This window comes from Cherax quadricarinatus, chromosome 7 (assembly GCF_038502225.1).
Source record: "Cherax quadricarinatus isolate ZL_2023a chromosome 7, ASM3850222v1, whole genome shotgun sequence".
NCBI lineage: Eukaryota > Metazoa > Arthropoda > Malacostraca > Decapoda > Parastacidae > Cherax > Cherax quadricarinatus.
In genome coordinates, this window is record NC_091298.1 from 28,770,834 (window position 1) to 28,792,911 (window position 22,078).

The 22,078-nt window shown below is 39.5% G+C and overlaps 1 protein-coding gene across 2 annotated transcripts in view; it reads right to left on the reverse strand.

The window, feature by feature from the left end:
• Positions 1–6,460: 6,460 nt before the first annotated feature.
• The window catches only part of Arp8 (Actin-related protein 8), a 311,465-nt gene continuing 295,847 nt past the window's right edge, over positions 6,461–22,078 (reverse strand). For both annotated transcript variants that reach the window (XM_070082386.1, XM_070082385.1), the window contains 3 exons: positions 20,979–21,183; positions 15,958–16,086; positions 6,461–6,674 (listed from right to left, as the gene is read on the reverse strand). In XM_070082386.1, the coding sequence (XP_069938487.1) occupies positions 6,502–6,674; positions 15,958–16,086; positions 20,979–21,183 (507 nt within the window). In that variant the 3' untranslated portion in view covers positions 6,461–6,501. The remainder of the gene's footprint in view (positions 6,675–15,957; positions 16,087–20,978; positions 21,184–22,078) is intronic.

Below are 22,078 nucleotides of genomic sequence, written 5' to 3' on the forward strand. Positions count from 1 at the left end.
CTTGATGATATGCTCACTTAGAGTAGTCAGATGGGATAGGTCCATGAAGATTATTATTATTATTATAATCAAAAAGAAGCGCTAAGCCACAAGGGCTATACAGCGCTGCAGGGTAGGGAAGGAAGCGAGGGTATCAGGCAGCAGAAGGGGGGAGGGATGATTAGAAGGTTACAGAAAACAGCGGGGCGGGGGATAGTGCGCGGGTAGTGGGTAGGGGTCCATGAAGAGAGGGTATCCAAAGATTATGATACTGACCCATTTTTTAAAGTGGCGAGTGTCTGATGGAGGGTGGAGCAACTTAATACCCACATAAGGTGTATTGAGTAGATCACTGATCAATTCTTCATTCTGTTTCACAAACACAAAATTGTGCGAGTCATATCTGAACTGTATCCTTGCCATAGGATGTTTCTTTACTGCTACCATTAGCCTTGCACACTTAGCAGGCATCAGGGTGTTGTCAGGGAAGTTCAGCTTAACACATTCTTCCTTTGAAGAAAGGCTTCTTGCACCCTGTGTGCACCAAGGACGTTTAGTTTCACATTGCCTACGAGTCAAGTGAGCCTGACTACGTCGGCGCTCTAGCCCTTTCTCACTTTTTCTCCTTTGTTTACTTTTAAAGGTCTGGAAGCTATCATCATTTCCATCACCTGCAGAGATATGTTCCTATATGACAGTTGCCATGTATGCCAGTGATAATATCTCGTGCAAGACTCACAATGCAAGAATTCTTCGCTTACCTTCCCCTTATAGCTTATGATAAATTAGACACATGTGCAACTCTTGGGTATCTTTATTGAGGAAACGTTTCACTGCACAGTGGCTTCATCAGTCCATACAAAGGAGAATCATGAAGGACAGGAGGAGAACGAGGTAATCAGTCCCTCAACCTTGAGTCGATGTGGTTAGTGAAGATGAGGTCCAGCGTATTTTCTAGTCTTAAGCTCTAATATTTGCTGGTTTAAAGTGAGTTTAGTGCAGAGATTTAATAGCTTGTGTGTGTGTGAATTTTTATCAGAGCTGCCTCCAGTGGTGATCTCTGCTAAAATATTTGCTACACTCCATTTTGTGTGTCAAGTTGAAGGGGATAAACAAAAAAAAAAAATTTTTTTTACCCCTTATCCAATTTCATTGAAATTTTTACTCTGATTTAAGCAGCATTTGAAACCTGTTTATCTATATGCCTAACAGATAGACAAAAATAAATAATGCCCTATTCTATAGGGCCTACAACTCTCCACACTTTACAAAATTGGTAAGATGTACAATGTTCTAGTTGACATTAGATGAAAGATAAAGGTATAAATAATTATGTAACAGAGAAGCTTTAAGCAAAATGTCAGTAGATTGCATTATAAAAAAAATGTTGAAGTTTGTGTTTTTTTTTTAAGGATTTTTTAGGGGGAAAATCAATAAAAACACGGTAAGGAATATCACAATTCTTTATTGCCATTTTGTAGAACCATCATTCCTCATTAATGTGTGCAAAAATCGTGACAATTCATCAAGTAGTTCTTGAAAAGTGTGGCTACAAATGTCAATAACTTATTCCTGAGTTATATATATATTACATTTTCTGTAAAACTCTACAGTCACGGCGTGCCAAATCTCAGCACACCGCGTACTCTGCTCATGTCAGCAGCCCACGGGCAACTGAGCTGCTCTCACTCTGTGCACTAGAATGTAGTCCACAGAGAAGATGCAATGTAGTGTATTTGTAAAGAAACAATCACAAAAATCGTAATTTTTGGAGTAAAAAAAATAAAAGGCCCGTGAAATGGCATCATGTCCTCTTGATGACAGCAAGAACAAAAATTACATTTTTAGAAAAAGATACTTAGAAATATGATACAAACAAGCTGATTGCATCAAAATGTTACCAGCACTATTTTTTGGTAAGAAAATATTTTTTCTAAAATTTTTCAATTTTTTTTTTCTTTCCAGAAATTCTTTCCCCCTTCTCCCCTGAAATCACCCAGTAGCAAGAGTTGGGAGATTTTCCAGACAGTGGTCAATTTTCAAAAGCTGTTCCTGGAATTGCTGGGAAGTTGCATCAGAGGCTTGTATACAACCACAATGACAAGGTTTTGGTTTTCAGTCTTTACTGCCAAAACTTCAACTACATCATTTGAGGTGCTTAGTAGTTCTGAGCAAATAAGTGACTGTGACATACAAACCAACCTCCCCTTGTTGCCTGTTTAGTCTGTCGCATCTGAATAGGTTATAACCTGGGATCCATATTTCGTTGTCAAAATTATCCTTTGTGTGGGTCTCTGTGAAAGCTGCAAACATTGCGTTTGACTCCGTGAGTAGTCCCTTGATGTAAGGAATTTTGTTGTTTGTTGACGGCTTTAGACCCTGTATGTTTGCAAAGATAAATGTCGTTATACTTTTGGAATTTAGGGGGGTTTTATTGCTGGATGTTAATATATGTTCTGGAGTGGAGGCCCATGACTGTGCCTCTGCTCTGGAAGTGTTTTCAGTTGGTGTAAGATTTCTGTCATTTCTTGCCAGTCTTTTTTCCTTCCTGGCACTAAAAAACCTCCTTCTCTGGATAGGTTATGGCTTCCCTCTTTTGTTTCCCATAGCCCGGCTAGTCTGTGTCTTCTTGTCCCCTTTAGATGATGTGCCAGGCAGTATATGTTGCAGCATTTTCATTCATGGACTGATGAATGACACATTTCAGGGTGAAATAAGTTACAGGAAGAGGAGTTGAACCCTCCTGTTGTCATGTGGGTGTGGCATTTTTGGGGATGGTCAAAGATGCACATCCCACCTGTTTTTCCAGATATACGATGCCTACAGATACCCAAGGCATAGAATTTGCATAGATTGGAATTTTGTTTGTTAGGATTTTTAGTGGTTGTATTCCCTGCTGGTGTATTTTTTCTGTTTCCCCACTACCTACCACCCCTGTATGGACATCAGTGCTTGCACCAGTTTTTACTGGTAATGTGTCAACACTATTCCCTGAGGCATCATCATCTTTTGCTCCATTTCCAGCAGTATCACTAGTTTGTACCTCTGTAAACTGAATAATGTTGCCTTTACCTGTTTCATCACCAAGGCCACTACCTCCATTTGGTGTGCTGTCCTCCAGGGCAACACTAGCACCCTCTGGAGTACTGTCTTCCACCCCATCCAACCCGCCCATTTTATTTTCCCGGCAGCGCTGTATAGCCCTTGTGGCTTAGCGCTTCTTTTTTATCATAATAATAATAATTTATTTTCCCGGCTGTCATACCAAGCTGACATGTCTTTCAAGAAAGATATTTTATTGGTGTTCTTGTCTTTTAATATAGATGTAATTTTCTCATACAGGTGTATCTCGTTTGGGCAGACCCAAAAACATTTCTCTTATTTTATATTAAAGGTGGACTGGTTTAAAGTTCCTACATGACCCACGGGCCCATTTACCACAGAGACTGCATATAATTCAAGCATGACTTTGTCTGTAACCCTCCTCTCAAACTTCTCCTTGATAACTACAACAGAACACACAGGCATAACACAAGGCACAAGACACTCTTCAAAATCCTTCGTGTCCATTTCACCGTATGCAAAAATGCAATGAGTGTAAAGAGCCCTGAAATCTGGACTTCAATGCCTGAACCAGCAAAAGGTGCCCTGCTTACAAATCAATTTAGGGTTATACTTAAAAATAATCTCATCTCCCAAAATTAAACATACCAGCACTATGCTAAATCATTTAACCAGTTTGAAATGACTCAAAAAATCCCAAGAAATTTATGACCACTTAATTAATACATTAATACACACTTAAAATTGTACTGCTTTATCATTTCAAATTTTACTAACAGTAATATTGTTATCTGTTATGTAATACAACACTACTATATTGTAGGAGTGAGGAAGAACCAGTTGTGAGTGTGAGGGAAGTGCATGGGGCAGTGAGTAGAATGAAAAGGGGTAAAGCAGCTGGAATTGATGGGATAAAGATAGAAATGTTAGAAGCAGGTGGGGATACAGCTTTGGAGCGGTTAGTGTTTTTATTTAATAAATGTACGGAAGAGGCTGAGGTACCTAGGGATTTGCAGAGAGCATGCACAGTTCCTTTGTCAAATAAAGGCAAAGGGGACAAACGAGAGAGTAAAAATTATAAGGGAATAAGTCTGCTGAGTATACCTGGTAAAGTGTATGGTAGAGTTACTATTGAAAGAATTAAGAGTAAGACAGAGAGCAGGATAGCAAATGAACAAAGAGGCTATAGGAAGGGTAGGGGGTGTGTAGACCATGTGTTTAAAGTGAAACATATAGGTGAACATTATTTAGATAAGGGTAAAGAGGTATTTGAGGCATTTATGGATTTGGAAAAGGTATATGATAGGGTGGATAGGGGGCAATGTGGTAGATGTTGCAAATGCATGGAATAGGAGGTAGGTTATTGAAAGCAGTGAAAAGTTTTTACGAGGATAGTGAGGCTCAGGTTAGAGTATGTAGGCGAGAGGGAAATTATTTCCCAGTAAAAGTAGGCCTTAGACAGGGATGTGTGATGTCACCATGGTTGTTCAATGTATTTATAGATCGAGTTGTAAGAGAAGTGAATGCTCAGGAGATAGCAAGAGGAGTGGGGTTAAAAGATAAAGAATCAAACACAAAGTGGGAGTTGTCACAATTGCTCCTTGCTGATGACACTGTGCTTTTGGGAGATTCTGAAGAAAAGTTGCAGAGGTTGGTTGATGAGTTTGGTAGGGTATGTAAAAGAAGGAAATTTAAAGTGAATATAGGAAAAAGTAAAGTGATGAGGATAAAAAAATTAGGTAATGGAAGATTGGATATCAGATTGGAGGGAGAGAGTATGGAGGTGATTGTGTTCAGGTATTTGGGAGTGGATGTGTCAGCAGATGGGTCTATGAAGGATGAGGTGAATCACAGAATTGACGTGGGGAAAAAGGCGAGTGGTGCACTGAGGAGTCTGTGGAGACAAAAAAAACTTTATCCAGGAAAGCAAAAATGAGAATGTATGAGAGTATAGTTACATCAACATTCTTGTATGGGTGTGAGGCATGGGTTGTGAATGTTGCAACAAGGAGACAGTGGAGATGTCATGTCTGAGGGCAATGTGTGGTGTGAACATAATGCAAAGAATCCGTAGTTTTGAGATTAGGAGGAGGTGTGAGATTACCAAAGCTATTATCCAGAGGGCTGAGGAGGGGTTACTGAGATGGTTTGGACATGTAGAGAGAGTGGAACAAAATAGAATGACTTCGAGAGTGCATAAATCTGTAGTGGAGGGAAGACGGGGTAAGGGTCGGCCTAGGAAAGGTTGGAGGGAGGGGGTAAAGGAGGTTTTGTGTGCAAGGGGCTTGGACTTCCAGCAAGCATGCGTGAGCATGTTAGATAGGAGCAAATGGAGACAAATGGGTTTTAGGACTTGACGTGCTGTTGGAGTGCAAGTAAGATGACATGAAGGGATTCAGGGAAACCGGCAGGCTGGACTTGATTCCTGGAGACGAGAAGTACAGTGTAAAGTAAAAGGACACAAGTGCAACTAATGTGACATTTATTGTGGCAATGTTTCGCTCTCCAGGAGCTTTATCAAGCCATTACAAACAATACGAGAAGTACAGTGCTGGCACTCTGAAGGAGGGGTGCTAATGTTGCAGTTTTAAAACTGTAGTGTAAGCATGCCTCTGGCAAGACAGTGATGGAGTGAATGATGAAAGTTTTTCCTTTTCAGGCCACCTTGCCTTGGTGGGAAACGGCTGATGAGTTAATATAAAAAAATAACATGCAAGTAAGTAAACAGTGTAAGTAGAAGTAGCAATACATAGCTGAAATTTTGCATGTTTATGATACAGAAAAGAGACACAAGCAATCCTACTATCATGTAAAACAATTACAGGCTTCCATTTTACACTCGCTTGGCAGGACGGTAGTATCTCCCTGGGCGTATACATAAATATATCTAGGGTATACATAAATATATCTCAAAATTTCTCTTTACACTTCAGGTGCATAAACATTTATTTGAACCCACTTTGATTTGAAACCATTTTCATTCTAATTTACTTAATTCTTAAATTTTATTTACTGATACCCCCCTCTTTCTGCATTTGTTAATTTATTTTTACTGCTATTCTTTCTTCAGCCCTCATTCTCACAGATATACCCAATTAATCCCACTTACTCCCCATTGAAACTGTACTACTTTTAACATTGTTTTGCTCAGAGATAGAATATCCGGTGTTAGAACATTCAAACAACCTGGGTCTAAAATTGCCATTTTTTTTTATGGCAACTGATGAATTAAAAAAGGGTTACTGGCCCTTTGCTCAGAGTGTTTTAATTGTGTTCTATAACTTGTGGTTTTTTGGAGGAAGGATTCTAATCTAAAGGAGGTATGTAATTGTAATTTTTGTATTTAAAATTGTTGTCATATTTCCATATCTAGTTAATGAAATTAATATAACAATATGGAGGTAGAAAAAGTTATTAATAATAGTTGTCATTTATTGCATCTTATTACACACAAGTAATTTACCATATAAATGGACACTTTTCTCGCAAAATCTTAACCCCATGTTTATTCCACTCTGCTTGTTGTATCCATAATTCATTGCTGCCCTCTAAGCAAGTCATCAGTGCTGCCCCTTTCCAAGCTGTCATGCAGGGGTCCATATCCTTAGCTCGTGTGATGATCTCAATTTGTTCTGTTGAAAGTCATTATTTCATTAACAAGTCTTCAAAAGTCAGGATTCAAAGACATTGCCAATAGTAATGAAGAGGTGTAAAGAATGCTCTTATTGTGATGTTTTGCTGCATGCAATGAATATAAGAATACTTCTATATATAAAGCCGGAAATAGCAGAACTATGCCTAACAGCTAGTCCAGCACATACATCAGCTAATTTTGTTGAACTGTTGACCATTTCTCTAGTACAGTGGACCCTCAACCAGTGATATTAATCCGTTCCTGAGAGCTCATCGCTAGTCAAAATTATCGTTAGTCAAGTTAATTCTCCACATAAGAAATAATGGAAATTAAATTAATCCGTGCAAGACACCCAAAAGTATTGAAAAAAAAAAAATTTATCACATGAAATATTAATTTTAATACACACAAACTGAAGATTACATGCACAGTTACATGACACTTACCTTTATTGAAGATCTGGTGATGATTGATGGGATGGGAGGAGGGGAGAGCGTTGATCTTCTTAGTGTTTAGAAGGGGAATCCCCTTCCATTAGCACTTGAGGCAGCAAGTCTTTTTCTGGGGTTACTTCCCTTGTTCTTTTAATGCCACTAGAACCAGCTTCAGAGTCACTGGACTTCTGTCGCACAACATATCTGTCCATAGATACCTGTACCTCTCGTTCCTTTATGACTTTCCTAAAGTGGTTCACAACATTGTCAGTGTACAGGTTGCCAACACGGCTTGCAGTAGCTGTGTCAGGGTGATTTTCATCAAAAAAGGTTTGCACTTCAAGCCACTTTAGACACATTTCCTTTATCTTAGAAGTAGGCAACTTCTTCAATTTCTCTCTCCGCTCCTCCGAAGCAGTTTCCTCAGGTCTGCCCTCTTGCTGTTCAAGATGACCTAGCAGCTCATCAGTGGTTAGTTCTTCACTGTCCTCCACCACCAACTCTTCCACATCCTCCCCACTAACCTCCAACCCCAAGGACTTCCCCAATGCCACAATGGATTCCTCAACTGGCATAGGATTCTCAGGGTTAGCCTCAAACCCTTCAAAATCCCTTTTGTCTACACATTCTGGCCACAGTTTTTTTCCAAGCAGAGTTCAATGTCCTCTTAGTCACTTCCTCCCAAGCCTTACCTATAATGTTTACACAATTGAGGATGGTAAAATGATCTTTCCAAAACTCTCTTAGAGTCAGTTGAGTTTCTGAGGTCACTACAAAGCACCTTTCAAACCTTTGTGTACAGTTTCTTGAAGTTGGAAATAACCTGCTGGTCCATGGGCTGCAGGAGAGGAGTGGTATTAGCAGGCAAAAACTTCACCTTAATGAAGCTCATGTCCCTAGAAAGTCGCTCTGCCAAGTCTGAAGGATGACCAGGAGCATTGTCTAATACCAGGAGGCACTTAAGGTCTAATTTCTTTTCAATTAGGTAATTTTTCACATTGGGGGCAAATGCATGGTGTAACCAGTCATAGAAAAAGTCCATAGTGATCCATGCCTTACTGTTTGCCCTCCACAGCACACACAAATTAGCCTTGAGGACATTGTTTTTCCTGAATACTCTGGGAGTTTCAGAGTGATACACCAATAAAGGCTTCACTTTGCAATCACCACTAGCATTGGCACACATCAACAGAGTAAGCCTGTCTTTCATAGGCTTATGTCCTGGGAGTGCCTTTTCCTCCTGAGTAATGTAGGTCCTGCTTGGCATTTTCTTCCAAAACAGGCCTGTTTCGTCACAATTAAACACTTGTTCAGGTTTCAGTCCTTCACTGTCTATGTACTCCTTGAAGTCCTGCACATATTTTTCAGCCGATTTGTGGTCCGAACTGGAAGCCTCACCATGCCTTATCACACTATGAATGCCACTACGCTTCTTAAATCTCTAAAACCAACCTTTGCTGGCCTTAAATTCACTCACATCACTAGTTGCTGGCATTTTTGTAATTAAATCGTCATGCAACTTCCTAGCCTTTTCACATATGATCGCTTGAGAGATGCTGTCTCATGCTATCTGTTTCTCGTTTATCCACACCAATAAAAGTCTCTCAACATTTTCTATCATTTGCAATCTCAGTTTCGAAAACATAGTTGCACCTTTGGCAAGAACAGCTTCCTTGATTGCCGTTTTCTTACCCACAGTAGTAGCGATGGTTGATTGGGGTTTATTATACAACCTGACCAGCTCAGAGACACGCACTCCACTTTCATACTTAGCAATGATCTCTTTCTTCAGCTCCATAGTAATTCTCACCCTTTTTGCTGTAGGGTTGGCTCTAGAAGCTTTCTTGGGGCCCATGGTGACTTATTTTGCAGGTGCAATCACTACAAAGGCTGTGATAATATGAAATGTTCCAGTTGTATGTTTGGAAGCGACCGTGGTGGCTGGCTGGCTTGTAAACACTGGCACCCAAGGGACAAGTGAGGCGCGCTCAGGCCAAAGTGGACGCGTATGGTACGGAACGAATAGCGCTGGTCGGGTTTTTAAGTGCTAGTCGAGGCAAAATTTTTGCGTTAAAATGTATCGCTAGTCAGATTTATCGTTAATCGATGCCATCGCTGGTTGAGGGTCCACTGTATTGTGAGTGCATGCCAGGAATTGAGTGAAACTGCAGGTGCCCTGGTACTACTCAATAATGGCCTAGGTGCTGATCAATGCCACCTCCAGACAACTTCCACAGGGACAAACATGCATTTAATACCATAGAAGGTTACCAAACTTATAAATGAAGGGGAAAAACATGCCTTCTGCAAGCAGCATTAATTAGCATCTAAATTTCAACTGATCATAACCAGTGTGCTGTTTTCAGAGCTGCTGCACTGGTGAGTGCTGGTGATGTACAGGAGGGCCCCCGCTTTACAGTGCTTCACTTTATGGCATTTCGCTAATGCAGCAGATCAAGAACCTTGCGAATGTTGAAAAATTGCGAATGTTTGGGAGATGTGCCTCCTTCAGTGATTCCGTGATTCTACGATATGTACGATACTAAAGCAGAATGAGTCGATAAAGGCTCTAGCGCCGGCAAGCATAAAGTGTAGCATTAACAGTGTAGCAAGTAAATTAAGCGATTAATCGATAGAAAAAGGACAGCACGAACCTAACTCCTCCAATGTTGTTGGAGTTATATAGGGAGACTGACAACACCGCCATCTCTAGTCTCTATTGCCTCCACCACCACTATGTAAGGCTTATGTCTCAGTGGCCCTTATACACCCAACAACAACAACAAGGCAACGCTCGTGACATACTTAATGACATATTTTATTCATTCTAGAGTATACGTCATGTTCCTATGTTATTAATATTGCTTATTATGTCATATTAGATGAATTGTGATAGATAAATAAGCCGTAGAGTTGATATTAGTGTCATATTGAAGGACTATCTTGTCTTATCTCCAAAAAGAACTTTGCCACTGCCACAATTCCTAACATACTTAATGACATATTTTATTCATTCTAGAGTATGTCATGTTTCTATGTTATTAATATTGTTTATTGTGTCATATTAGATGAATTGTGATAGATAAATAAGCCATAGAGTTGATATTAGTGTCATACTGATATATTTTAAATATGATTGGGCGGCTGGGAATTCACGAATGTTCGAAGCCCCTGTATTACTAGTTTAAGAAAAGCATTACAAAAACAATTATTTCACTTAAACACATCAAACATTAAACAAATGAAGCATCTTGATCAATTTGTCTTCACTTTTGTCTGCTGAAAAGTAGTTCACAAGTTTCAGAAGTATTTTCACACAAATCTTCACCAAACCAACTACACATTTCTGTACATGGAAGTGAACTGGCAGTACATATACATTTTGTTCTGGCACAGTTGTATTTAATGAGCTCAAGTACAGCTTGAGGAGCTGAAGGACAACAACAAGCAACTGGTACTAGTCATTTTTCACACTGCTACCAGAAATCAATTAGATCTGGTAAATTAGGATGTGTTTTGTCACATTTATACCATTATGCAAGTTCTTTGTATAGATTGTGTTAGCAATGACCTCAAGGAAAATTTTCACCTGCCATCTGCTTTTGCATGTAAAACCACCACCTAATTTCCCTACTAGTGGTATGCTGTGTGCTTGGGCTGTACACCATACAAATGTGTTTCAATAGTAAGCATCATGGCCTCAGGTATTTGAATTACTTTGCCAAACTTGGCTATAGCTTGCAGAATGTTGTCTTCAACAACCATGAAGGGTTTACAGAAACCTGACTTCCCTTTCTTGTTAAGAGGTGGTTACATCAGCCCAAGATAATGCATGTAAGCCAATAAGGGCTTCTGCTTTTAGACTGCCCAATTTCTTGTATACTGGCATAAGGGGGCACACTTCGCTTACTACCTCTACTTCCAGTGATGAAGTCTGAATCTTCTGGCAGTACAGACACTGCTCAGAGCTAGCACTAACACCTGTTTTAGGAGAGTGGATGTCTAACTGAACTGCTCCTCTTTTGTGGCTCCAATTGCATGTAGGATTATCTTACTGTCATCCTCTTCATGTGAGTTACTCAGTACCATTCTTTAATTCCCTAAGCAACTTGTCATCAAGCAACAACTAAGACAAACATATGTACATTAGGTTCTGTGATAAATGTACAGCTCTATTATTTACTTTTGAAGATTTCTTTTCTTCACTGTAAATGTCAGTTTGCCCAGCAATACACCACTTGAAGAAATGGTACTATCCCATTGTAATAATATCAGCTAGGTTCTCTTCCAGTAATGATCCTGTGAAATTCCATTATTTACTCTCTTGTATTCTCTTCCTTGATTTGAGAGAATTTATGCAACCCCAACCAAGGCAGTGGGTTCAAGTCAAAAGGCAGACCTTTGGGCACTTACATTCTAAACACACTATGCTTCTGATGTCTGGCACAAATGCAAAACTTAGAATAGGAATGTCTAATTTAGTTAATGAATAGTGATTTTTTTTTAACACACCAGCCATCTTCCACCAAGGTAGAATGACCCCAGAAATAAGAAACTTTCAGCATCACTTGCTCCATCACTGTCTTGCCAGAGGTGCACTGACATTACAGCTCAAGTACCCCTCTAAACTACAACACTCACACCCCTCCTTCAGTGTAGGCATTGTATTTATATCAACAGGCAAATCCAACATGGACAAAAGTACAACACAGCAGAAAAAGCTTCATATTTTGCCTTTAATAAGCAATCCTTTTCAGGGTCTTTGAGGCTCAAATATGAAATCCTTTTTCTTCATTTTATTTTGCATGTATATTGGATTTCTTTGCCAACTGATTGCTAGTGAAAACTTTTATCACAATTCAGATGATTCTCCAAACATCCACACCCCTCATTCATAGTGTAAGCACCACTCTTCTAACTCCAGGGCTCAGTTTTGGCTAATTGGTGTCCCTGAATCCCTTCATGTTACTTGGCCCACACTCCAACATTACATTCATTAAAAACCACTTGTATTTCTTAACACCTAACACACTTGCACGAGCCTGCTGGACGCTCAAGCCCATAACCTTCAAAGCTTTCTTTAGCCACCCCCACCCCTTTCAACCCTTCCTAGGATGACCTTACCTTGCCTTTCCTACCTTCCATCCCAAATTTATTCACCCTTTTCATCTCCATCCCATTCACCCATTTGATCTCTATCCTCTCTAAATGCCAAAACCACTTGAACTATCTCACCTAGCCCTCTGAATTACATCCATGGTAACCATAAACTCTCTTTTAATTTCTACACAATGAATTCTCTGCATGATATTTACACCACACATTGATCTCAAACATAATACTTTCACTGCCTCTAGCCTCCTCCTTTCTTCAACATTCAAAACCCATACCTCACACCCATATCAAGATGTTGGTATCACTATACTCTGGTATTGTACATTCTCTTTTTTTGCCTCCATAAATAAAATTCTTTCCACAGAAGCCTCAACACATCACCTACCATTTTTCCCCACGTCTATTCCATGGATGACCTCATCTTTCATAGACATATTTCATTCCAAAATATCTAAGTACATCCACAGTGAATGCTCACCAGTGGGACCTTGCTTGTACTCACCTAATTGTGGCTGCAAGGTTTGAGTCACAGCTCCTGGTCCTGCCTCTTCACTAATGCCATTGTTAAGAACTCTTTTATCCTGCTAGGATGGAAATGAGCTAGAAGTGTGATAGGTGAAGCCAAACTGTGAAGTGAGGAGTGAAGGGGTCTGTGAAGATAACAGGAAATCTACTAGTAATCAGTGGTGATTGCTAGAGTAGTTACTAGGCCATTGCTAAATGAATGATAGTGATCAGTAGTTTCTTTTTTTTTTTTTTGAAAAAAAAAAAAAAGGAAAATTTTTTGTTGTGAAGTGATAAAAAGAGTGAAGAGTGAACATGACTTGCATTAGAGTACTATAAGCTGCCATAATTATATTTATCTTTATCCTGCAGTTCTCTGAAGAAGGAAATCAGTCATGGGGACTGGAAAAGGCAAATGGGGTGATAACACCCTGGACAGTGAAAGCGTAACAGTTGCCATTCTACCAGAAATGTAAATGTCACTATTGCCACAAGGTATGGCAACACCGCATACCCAAACAAAATCAGTGGCGCACAGCTCTTATAGTGGTGATATCCAAACTAATCCAGGACCTCAAACTATGGTACAGGTGCAAAACAGGCAGATAAGTGATGGTGATATTGATGGTCTAGTAGCTAGGAATGATCAAATTAACTCTATATGTAATGTAAACATAGGGCAACATGAGACAATAGAACTATTCTTATTATCTCAAACACCACCAGACATATGTATACACTCTACTAAGGTATGAAAGGAGAACAGTAAATATCTTCCTTCAACAAATCAGCCATATCCCACCGAAGCAGGGTGGTGCGAAAAGAAAAACGAAAACTTCTCTTTTCAACTTTAGTAATGTATACAGGATAAGGGGTTACTAGCTCCTTGTTCCTGGCATTTTAGTCACCTCTTATGACATGCATGGCTTATGGAGGAAGAATTCTGTTCCACTTCCCCATGGAGAACAGTAAATATCCCTTATGTAAAATGTGTAAGGAATGGGTGCATAATGGATGTGTGTATGATTATGGTAATGATACCAGATTTCATTGTTTGTAACAAATGCACTTTGGCACAGTTACCCTTTAGCAGTGATGCCACTGATTTACCTAATTTTAATACAGATGACCCCTTGCCATATATTGATGATTATGATTGTTTTATGAAAACAGACCTTCACTCTATTTATGTCAAGGCAAAATCACTTCTTCCAAAATTGGCAGAGAGTAGGATTCTAGCTAACAGAACTAGGGCAGCAGTTATATCCATCTCTGAATTCTGGTTGGATGATACAGTGACTGACAACGAGGTCAAAATAGAAGACTACAATATAAAATGCTTATTAGGTAAGACACATATGCAACAGTTAGGTATCTTTATTTCAAAACGTTTCGCCTGCACAGTAGGCTTCTTCAGTCGAGTACAGAAGAGACGTGAAGACAATGTAATCAGTCCATCACCCTTGAAGTTTTGAGGTGGTCAGTCCCTCAGTCTGGAGAAGAGTATCGTTCCATAATCTGAAACAATATGGAGTTGAAGTGACAGGATGGAGCCTTATATGCTGCCAGGAGGTGAGATGAAGGCCACTAGTAGAGGTAAGAATGTAGTCATTGGGAGGTCACGTCCCTCTCAAATCCAGCCATTCTCACTAGTAGAAGTTGTCTAAGTTGTTTTTCGGTTCTGTACCAAGATACCATTGTGTTGCAGTGTCTGACAAAGTGGATATTAAAATGGTATAAAATACTTAACTGTTGCATATGTGTCTTACCTAACAACCTGTCAGTATTTTATACCATTTTAATAAAATGCTTAGACAGGAATAGAAAAGGTGGTGGGGTATGTGCCTACATAAGAAATGACTTAACCTATAACCCAAGACCTGATTTGAATGACAATAAACTGGAGATTCTATGGGTTAAAGTGTTGCTTCCCAAGACCAAACCCATCTTAGTAGGAACTAGTTACCGTTTTCCCACCCATGACCAGTTCTTAGAAAACTTTGCAAGAGCCTCGTCTGGTCTTGAGAACAATTGCGAGACAGTAATACTGGGGGATGTCAACATCTGTTTTCAACAGGAAAATAATGGGCTATGTAAAAGGTATAAGCAAATTCTAGGTTTAAATAGTTACACTCAACTAATTAATACACCAACCTGGATCACACAGTTCAGCCACCCTAACTAACCACATACTTTGTAACCCCTCTGAGAACATTAGTCAGTCAGGCGTCATTACCACAGGCCTTAGTGTTCATTTCATCATTTACTGAACCAGGAAAATCAATGGGATCAACTAGAAACTACAGTAAAGAAACACTAGTAAATAGGCTACACAATTGTGATTGGACAGTGATAACAAGTTCCACGGACATAAATGATGCCTGAGAAAAGAAGGAGAGAGCACGACTTTGTAGTACCCACAGTCAGTGGCCAGGCTTCAAACACCTTTTATTGTACAGCAATAAAGGAATGGAACAGACTGCCTGTATATGTCAAAGCCAGTCATAGCATGAACCAGTTCAAGAAGAGCCAAAGGGTGCCTAATGAATATAGCAACAAAGCGAGGAGAATGATTTGTTTTTTTTTTTAGCTAACACACATGTAAATATAAATAACTCAAATGAGTTATTTATATAATAGTATAACAATAATATATTTTCCTCTTTATAGTATAATAATAAGGTATTAAAAGGACCCCAATGGAAATAAGTCAGTTTGTCTGACTTTTTTTGGGTTATCCTAGGTTCTCTACACATATGCTGCTATGTATGATATTCTATGTAACTGTATTTGTGTATACCTGAATAAACTTACTTATGTGTATGTGTCAGTATTTGTGTGTTACAGTAAGATTAAATACATGTCACATGTATGTGCTCCATTTCTTTACATGAAAGTTATGTTTCTTCATGGCATGGGATGAAGCTAAAAAATATTGTTTTGACCAAAAATAGTATCTTGATCCAAAGAACTAGAATTACTCTCCTTGTCACTGGTTTAAATCTGCCTCCCATTCTCCAGGTGCTATATGACCTTCGTGGGTTTATCACTCCCCAAGACTATAATAAAAATTTGCATCATATTTAATTAAATATAATATCAGAAATTTTGCTTCACTTACCAATAATTTTAACATCCAAATGTGTTATAAACCTTTGAATAACAACATAAAAATCATGAGAATATATAATTTTTAGAAAAGAATGATAAAGTTGTCAATGTTATCACCTGGTCTGTAGGCAACAGGAATCTGCAGGGTCAGTCTGCTATGTAACCATTTCCCAATGCTTTTAAATTTTGCTCCTCCTCCAACAATTAAAATGCTGCTATACATTTTTCTTTTCATTTCATCACTTTCTGTGAAAGAAAAGCAAGAATCAAAATTACATCGACAAATGAGTGATGACAAAATCTTGAACACTTTATTTAGCTTTAAAAGGTACAGCAGCTTAATTATCAAAATGTTATAATACATCTCATGAACAAACTGTTTAAGATTGGCACTGTTGTGGATGACATGCTCAGTCACCACTGAGACTGTCCACAAGGAGAGCATCATTCTTAACTAAGCACCTTGAAAAGCAAGGGTTTCATATCCCTGACAGTATACAGTAGCCACACCTAGCTCAAAGATTTGAAGTTTCAAGGTTTAATATGTGTAAGAAGTACTGCAATCTTTGGTAATTAATTAAGCCAGTGAATGCAGAAGAGTCTTGACTGAAACAAAATTTTGGCACAAATTTGCTTTATCAATAACATAAAATACAACAACAACAAAAAAAACACATTGTGTATGGTACATCCAGGCCTGGTAGTCAGGTGCTGAGTGAGTGAGTAAGGTTTGAGGAGTCAAGTATTTAGTGGGTGAGATCCGAGAAACAGAGAACCACTGTAACAGCCCTACCAATCACACTAGGCTTTTCCCTTTGTCTTATTACAGTGAGATATATGGGTGTGGACAAAGTAAAAATCCCACTAATTTGTTTGAGTAGGTTTAATGGAAGAGGCTTAAAGGCATGTTTGAAAGAGCTTGTTATTTTCACAGGGTAGTAGGATTGCTCTATATCATGTCAGGAGATGTGAATGGGTGTCATGGTGTTGGACACAGGTGTTATTTAGGTTGTTAACCATACAGGCATATTTATAATCATGCAATCATACTGGAAGACTTCTGGCAGTTTCCTGATAGACTTGATCACACCTACTTGGTATACTGTAGTAATGTTGGTAGAATTACCAACAGTGTGATAGGTAAAAGGACAAGTGCAACTAATGTAACATTTTATTGTGGGAATGTTTCACTCTCCAGGAGTTTTATCAAGCTGCTACAAACAATACAGGTTGACTGATTGATTGATTCATGAGGAACTGGGTCCTGACATGAATTTTTAATCCTAAGACCTGTCTGAGGATTTCGAAGATGTCATAATTCAGTTGTTCTGTGGCCACAATCAGGGTCTTATTGTAGTCCCTGTGCATTCCACAGCAAAATATTTTATGTACAACAACAGGCTGAGGCCATCAGGACCCTCAGCATTGTCTCTGGATCCTGTGTTGGGTGGTCGAGTAACTTTGCAAACAAATGTATGGACTCTGTCTTGTCCATCATGCATATGATCATGAAGGTCTTCACAATAAGTCTAAAAATCTCTTTGTTTTCTTCTGAGTCCATCAGGTTGCATATGATATCAGTGAAGCATGTGACAGATGACATTATCTGATGGCTCAGTTCAGGGGTAATACTGAATGCCCTGCTGTGCTCTCTTGCTCACTGGTAACTGTTGTGCTCCTAGGATTGACACACTGGCTGTAGCTTATTCCTGCAGCATGGGGCCTGCTGGCTGCTATTGTCAGATGGGAGTTTAAGCAGGAGAATCAGAGGCTGGCTGAGCAAGGACACGACCCAGTTGCTGATGTTTCCTCAGCTTCCTTCACTGATGTGGCTGGGGAAGTTGCACTGGATTCATTGATACTGTAGCCTCCTTTGGACGAGGCTGCTTCTCAGTACTGAGGGCTTTACTTGGCGATGGAGGCTGGACAAATTGGGTCCATAATGCCTTAACCCAGCAGAGCCTCTACAGATAGTGCAGGTTCCAGGGGCATGATGCTTTTTGCTGCAGTTAGGACATTGAGGTTCCACAGCCTCTCCTCTTTTTAGTTTATCCAAAAAGTTCTTGGTTGAGTAAGACCCATTGCATATTTCTTTAAAATGACATTGTGTGCTGAGGTGGTTGCACCTGAAGCACCTCGAAGGTTGTGGGTTGTACAACCTGGTCTGGTATTTTCCCCAGCAACTGAGATCTAGTTGAGTAGGGAGAGGTCCCTTACGTTGGATCAAGACCTGCCTTGTTGGTACTTTGCTGTCCTTCTTGACTCGGAGTTGCTCAGCTTTCAATATTATTATAATCATGGGGAGCGCTAAACCCATAGGATTATACAGTGCCTGTAGAGGGGATGGAAGGCATTCTAGCTCAATCCAGGGAACTGGAGCACAGATCCAATTCCCTAGATCAAGAGCCCATCATCAGCATCAAGGAACCTCCCTTGAGGGGCTCAGCTTTCAGGATGTTTTCATTACTGTGGATTGCATCAAGAAGCATGTCTAGCAGATAGCACATTAATACATCTTTTGTCATCTGCTCTATGGATTTTAGCTCTGTGAGAATGAGTGGTGATTCAAGGTCATTCGCCTCCTGCAGTACTTCATAGGACTCTGTTTTGGGGAGTGAGAATAAACTTTCCTTTCAGATTTGGGGACACTGATATCTTCAGGCCATATTTTCTCTCCAGGTTAATTATAGTAGTATGTGGGATGTCATAGTGTCCTTTGTTTATGAGTCTGAATTTGCTGTCTATGGATGGTTTAGTCTGTCTGATCTGAAAGGAAACACTGTGCCTGCCCTTGGATTTTGAAGATCATATTTCCTGCCAACCTTCACCATTCGGTACTTCTGTGGCTGGGATAGGTATTTCTTCATTCATACCTATCTCACTGGCCAGGTTGGTTCACTTGCCTCGCTGTCCTATAAGTCCAGTGAGTGGTTTTGCATCATCTTCGCCAGAACTGCACCCCATATTTCTAAATTGGAGTCTTTGGTTGTGTCCTTGGAACATCTAGACCTCTTCCTTTCGGAAGAAGCCATGTGCTGCTGTGTGTGGATGTAACAAATGGACACTAACTTCTGCTTGTTTGAGCTTGTGTCTCCTGCTGATGACACAGAATTTTTGACTACTCCAGTACAATCATTGACTTTAGTGCCAAAGCCTCAACCATCTACCTTAGCAAACAAACCATGACCTTCCACCTCAGCCCAGTAGGGTCACAGCATCCCTCTCCACTCTTTTCAGAATCAATGAAATATACCAGCAACCACAATATAAAGTAAGAAATATTATTTCTGTAACATTTGTAGCCTTAAGCAATGCATTAAACATAATACATCATGGCAATGAACTATAATTACATTATCATTTTTATTTTTTTTATGATTTGGAGACCTAAAAAATAAATTTGTTTAGCATTTTTGGGGTCCAAGGAATGTAATCCTATTTTTCCCATAATTTCTTCAATTTGTTTAACATGGTTAACTGAGGTTTCAGGAATGTAACTACCATGTTAATCAATAATCTACTGTACATGATGCCTACAGAACCACTGCCAACATTTTCCTTTACCCAAGAAAAATCCAACATAGATGTGGCATGAACTGCCATCAAAATTAGAAAGGCCTTTAAAAGGACTCCCACAACTAATGTGAAACTGATAGATGATCAAGTTCATAGTATACCATGAGGAGGACATGATCAGGTCTACAACAGGGAAAACTGCCAGAAGTCTCCAAATACAGCTGCAGGAATGATTATAAAAATGGTATACTACAATACAATGTGTAACATTTGAGTATGTTTATTTCTGAAATGTTTTGCCTTCACAGTAGGCTTTTTCAGCCAATACAGAAGAGACAGCAGAAGCAGTAGAGAAGTAAAGACAATGTGATCAGTCCATCAACTACAACTTCAAGGGTGACAGACTGATCACATAGTCTCTACCTCTCCACTGCTTCTGCTGTTTCCTCAGTGTTTGAATGAAGAAGTGAAATGTTTCAGAAATAAAGATACCTAACTCTTGCACATCTTACACCTACAACTGCATTAACATAAATATGCCTTTAGGATCAATAATCTAAGCAACACCTGTTTGGAAACAATGACACTCACTTCCATCTCATGGTACAGGAATAAAGCAACTCTACTATCCTGTGAAAATAACAAGTTGAAATGGAAATGCCTTGAAGCCTCTTCCATTAAATTCACTCACACAAAGAAAATAAAGGCACGTTTACTTTGTCCACACCGATAACTCACACTGTGTTAAGACCAAGGAACACACCTGGTGTGATTGGTGGGCCAACTGCAGTGTTTCCCAGTTTCTAAGACCTCGCCCACTCAACACCTGACTCCTCAAGCCTCACTCAACACCCAATTCCTCAAGCCTCACTCAGTACTAAACACCTGACTCCTCAAGCTTCACTCAACACCTGACTCCTCAAGCCTCACTCAACACCTGACTCCTCAAGCTTCACTCAACACCTGACTCCTCAAGCTTCACTCAACACCTGACTCCTCAAGCCTCACTCAACACCTGATTCCTCAAGCTTCACTCAACACCTGACTCCTCAAGCCTCACTCAGCATCTGACTACCCAGTCTGGATCTGTTATATAAGATGTGCTTTTCTGTTATATTTTATGTTATTGATAAAGAAAATTTGTGTCAAAAACACTGTATTATTAAAGACTCCTCTTACAATCACTGTCTCACCCAAATGTTGGCACTGCATCATCTTTATGAAGTACTATAATAATTCATATTTTTGTTACAAATTTTTTTAATATGATTCTTTTCAATCAAATTTCAATAATAAAAACAAAATTTGATGCAGTAATCAATTTATAGGATTAATCTATACATTTTATTTTACAATAGTAAAAGTATCAGTGAATTTTGCTTTACATGTATGAAAAATTATTTAATTATAATTATCAGTTTGTGTTTGATAATTCTGGTACATTTTGTGGCAGATTCAAAATTGAATTTATAACTGGCATGTTACAGTAGTTGTTCACCTTACTATGTACCCCCATACCCAGAGGTAAACAATGAGCAGGTCTACTATGCTCTATTACAATAGACAGAAAAATGCATAAATAGCAGCAACACAGAACATATTTAAAAATTTGTGAGACTTACGGCACCTATCTATACTGGTGAGGATGGCTTGCTCCAAGGAAAATAGCTTCTCAGTGCCAGAAGAATCAATGCGCACAGAAGTCAGGGGAGCCACCTGTGCTGGTGGTAATGGCTGGTCGTCCACTACAATATCTTCCTCACCTGCATCAGCACCTTCACCACCACCTACCTCCATAGCTTCAGCTGCTTCCCGACCACCTCTTCTCTGTAAACGTTCACTAGTATTATTGTATACTGTAATATGAAAGTGTAATGGTACATTTACAGCTTCTAAGGATAACCCAGTCTCATTTTACAAAGTTTTCTTGTTTTCGTAACCCTTTACTGTTGGTGCCGTAGTACTATGGCTTACGAGCCAGTGTTGGTGCCGTAGTACTATGCCAAAATTCCAGCGGCTTCAAATCTAGCGGGATACAGCTGGTAGGCCTACATGTGAGAGAATGGGTCTACGTGGTCAGTGTGCGCAGAAGGAAAAAATCAGGGAGCCAGTGGTGCATTGTGGGAATGCCATTTCAGTATGCCTTATTTACCATGCCTCACGGTAAGAAACTCCTGATGGAACCATATCTTGGTAAAGGACATACATTATATACTGATAACTAGTACACAAGTCCCTTAATCAGTTATTTTTTGCGAGTGAACATGACAGATGTGTGCGGTACAGTGCGTGTAAATCATAAGCATATGCCTAGGTTCGAGTTAGGCACTCGCAGAGGTGAGGTGCAGGTGTTTGCTGCCAATGACATCATGGCATTTCGGTGGCATAACAAATGAGATATCACACTGATGACATCAATTAACCAAAATGAAATGACAGACAGTGAAAGGCAAAATAGAGACCACTGAACCCATTCTAAAACCTGCAGCTGTGATGGACTACACCCTCAATATGCATTCAGTGGACAAAAGTGACACGCAAATTGGGTTTGCTGATTGTGTTCGCAAGAGTTATAAGTGGTACATAAAACTCTTTTTTGATCTTTTGGACTTTTCCATGCTCAATACTTATAATATGCATAAATTGAAGACCAGAAACAAACCATATGGTGAGTTTTGTTTGTCTGTCATCAGACAAATAATATTCAAGCACCAAGTAACAA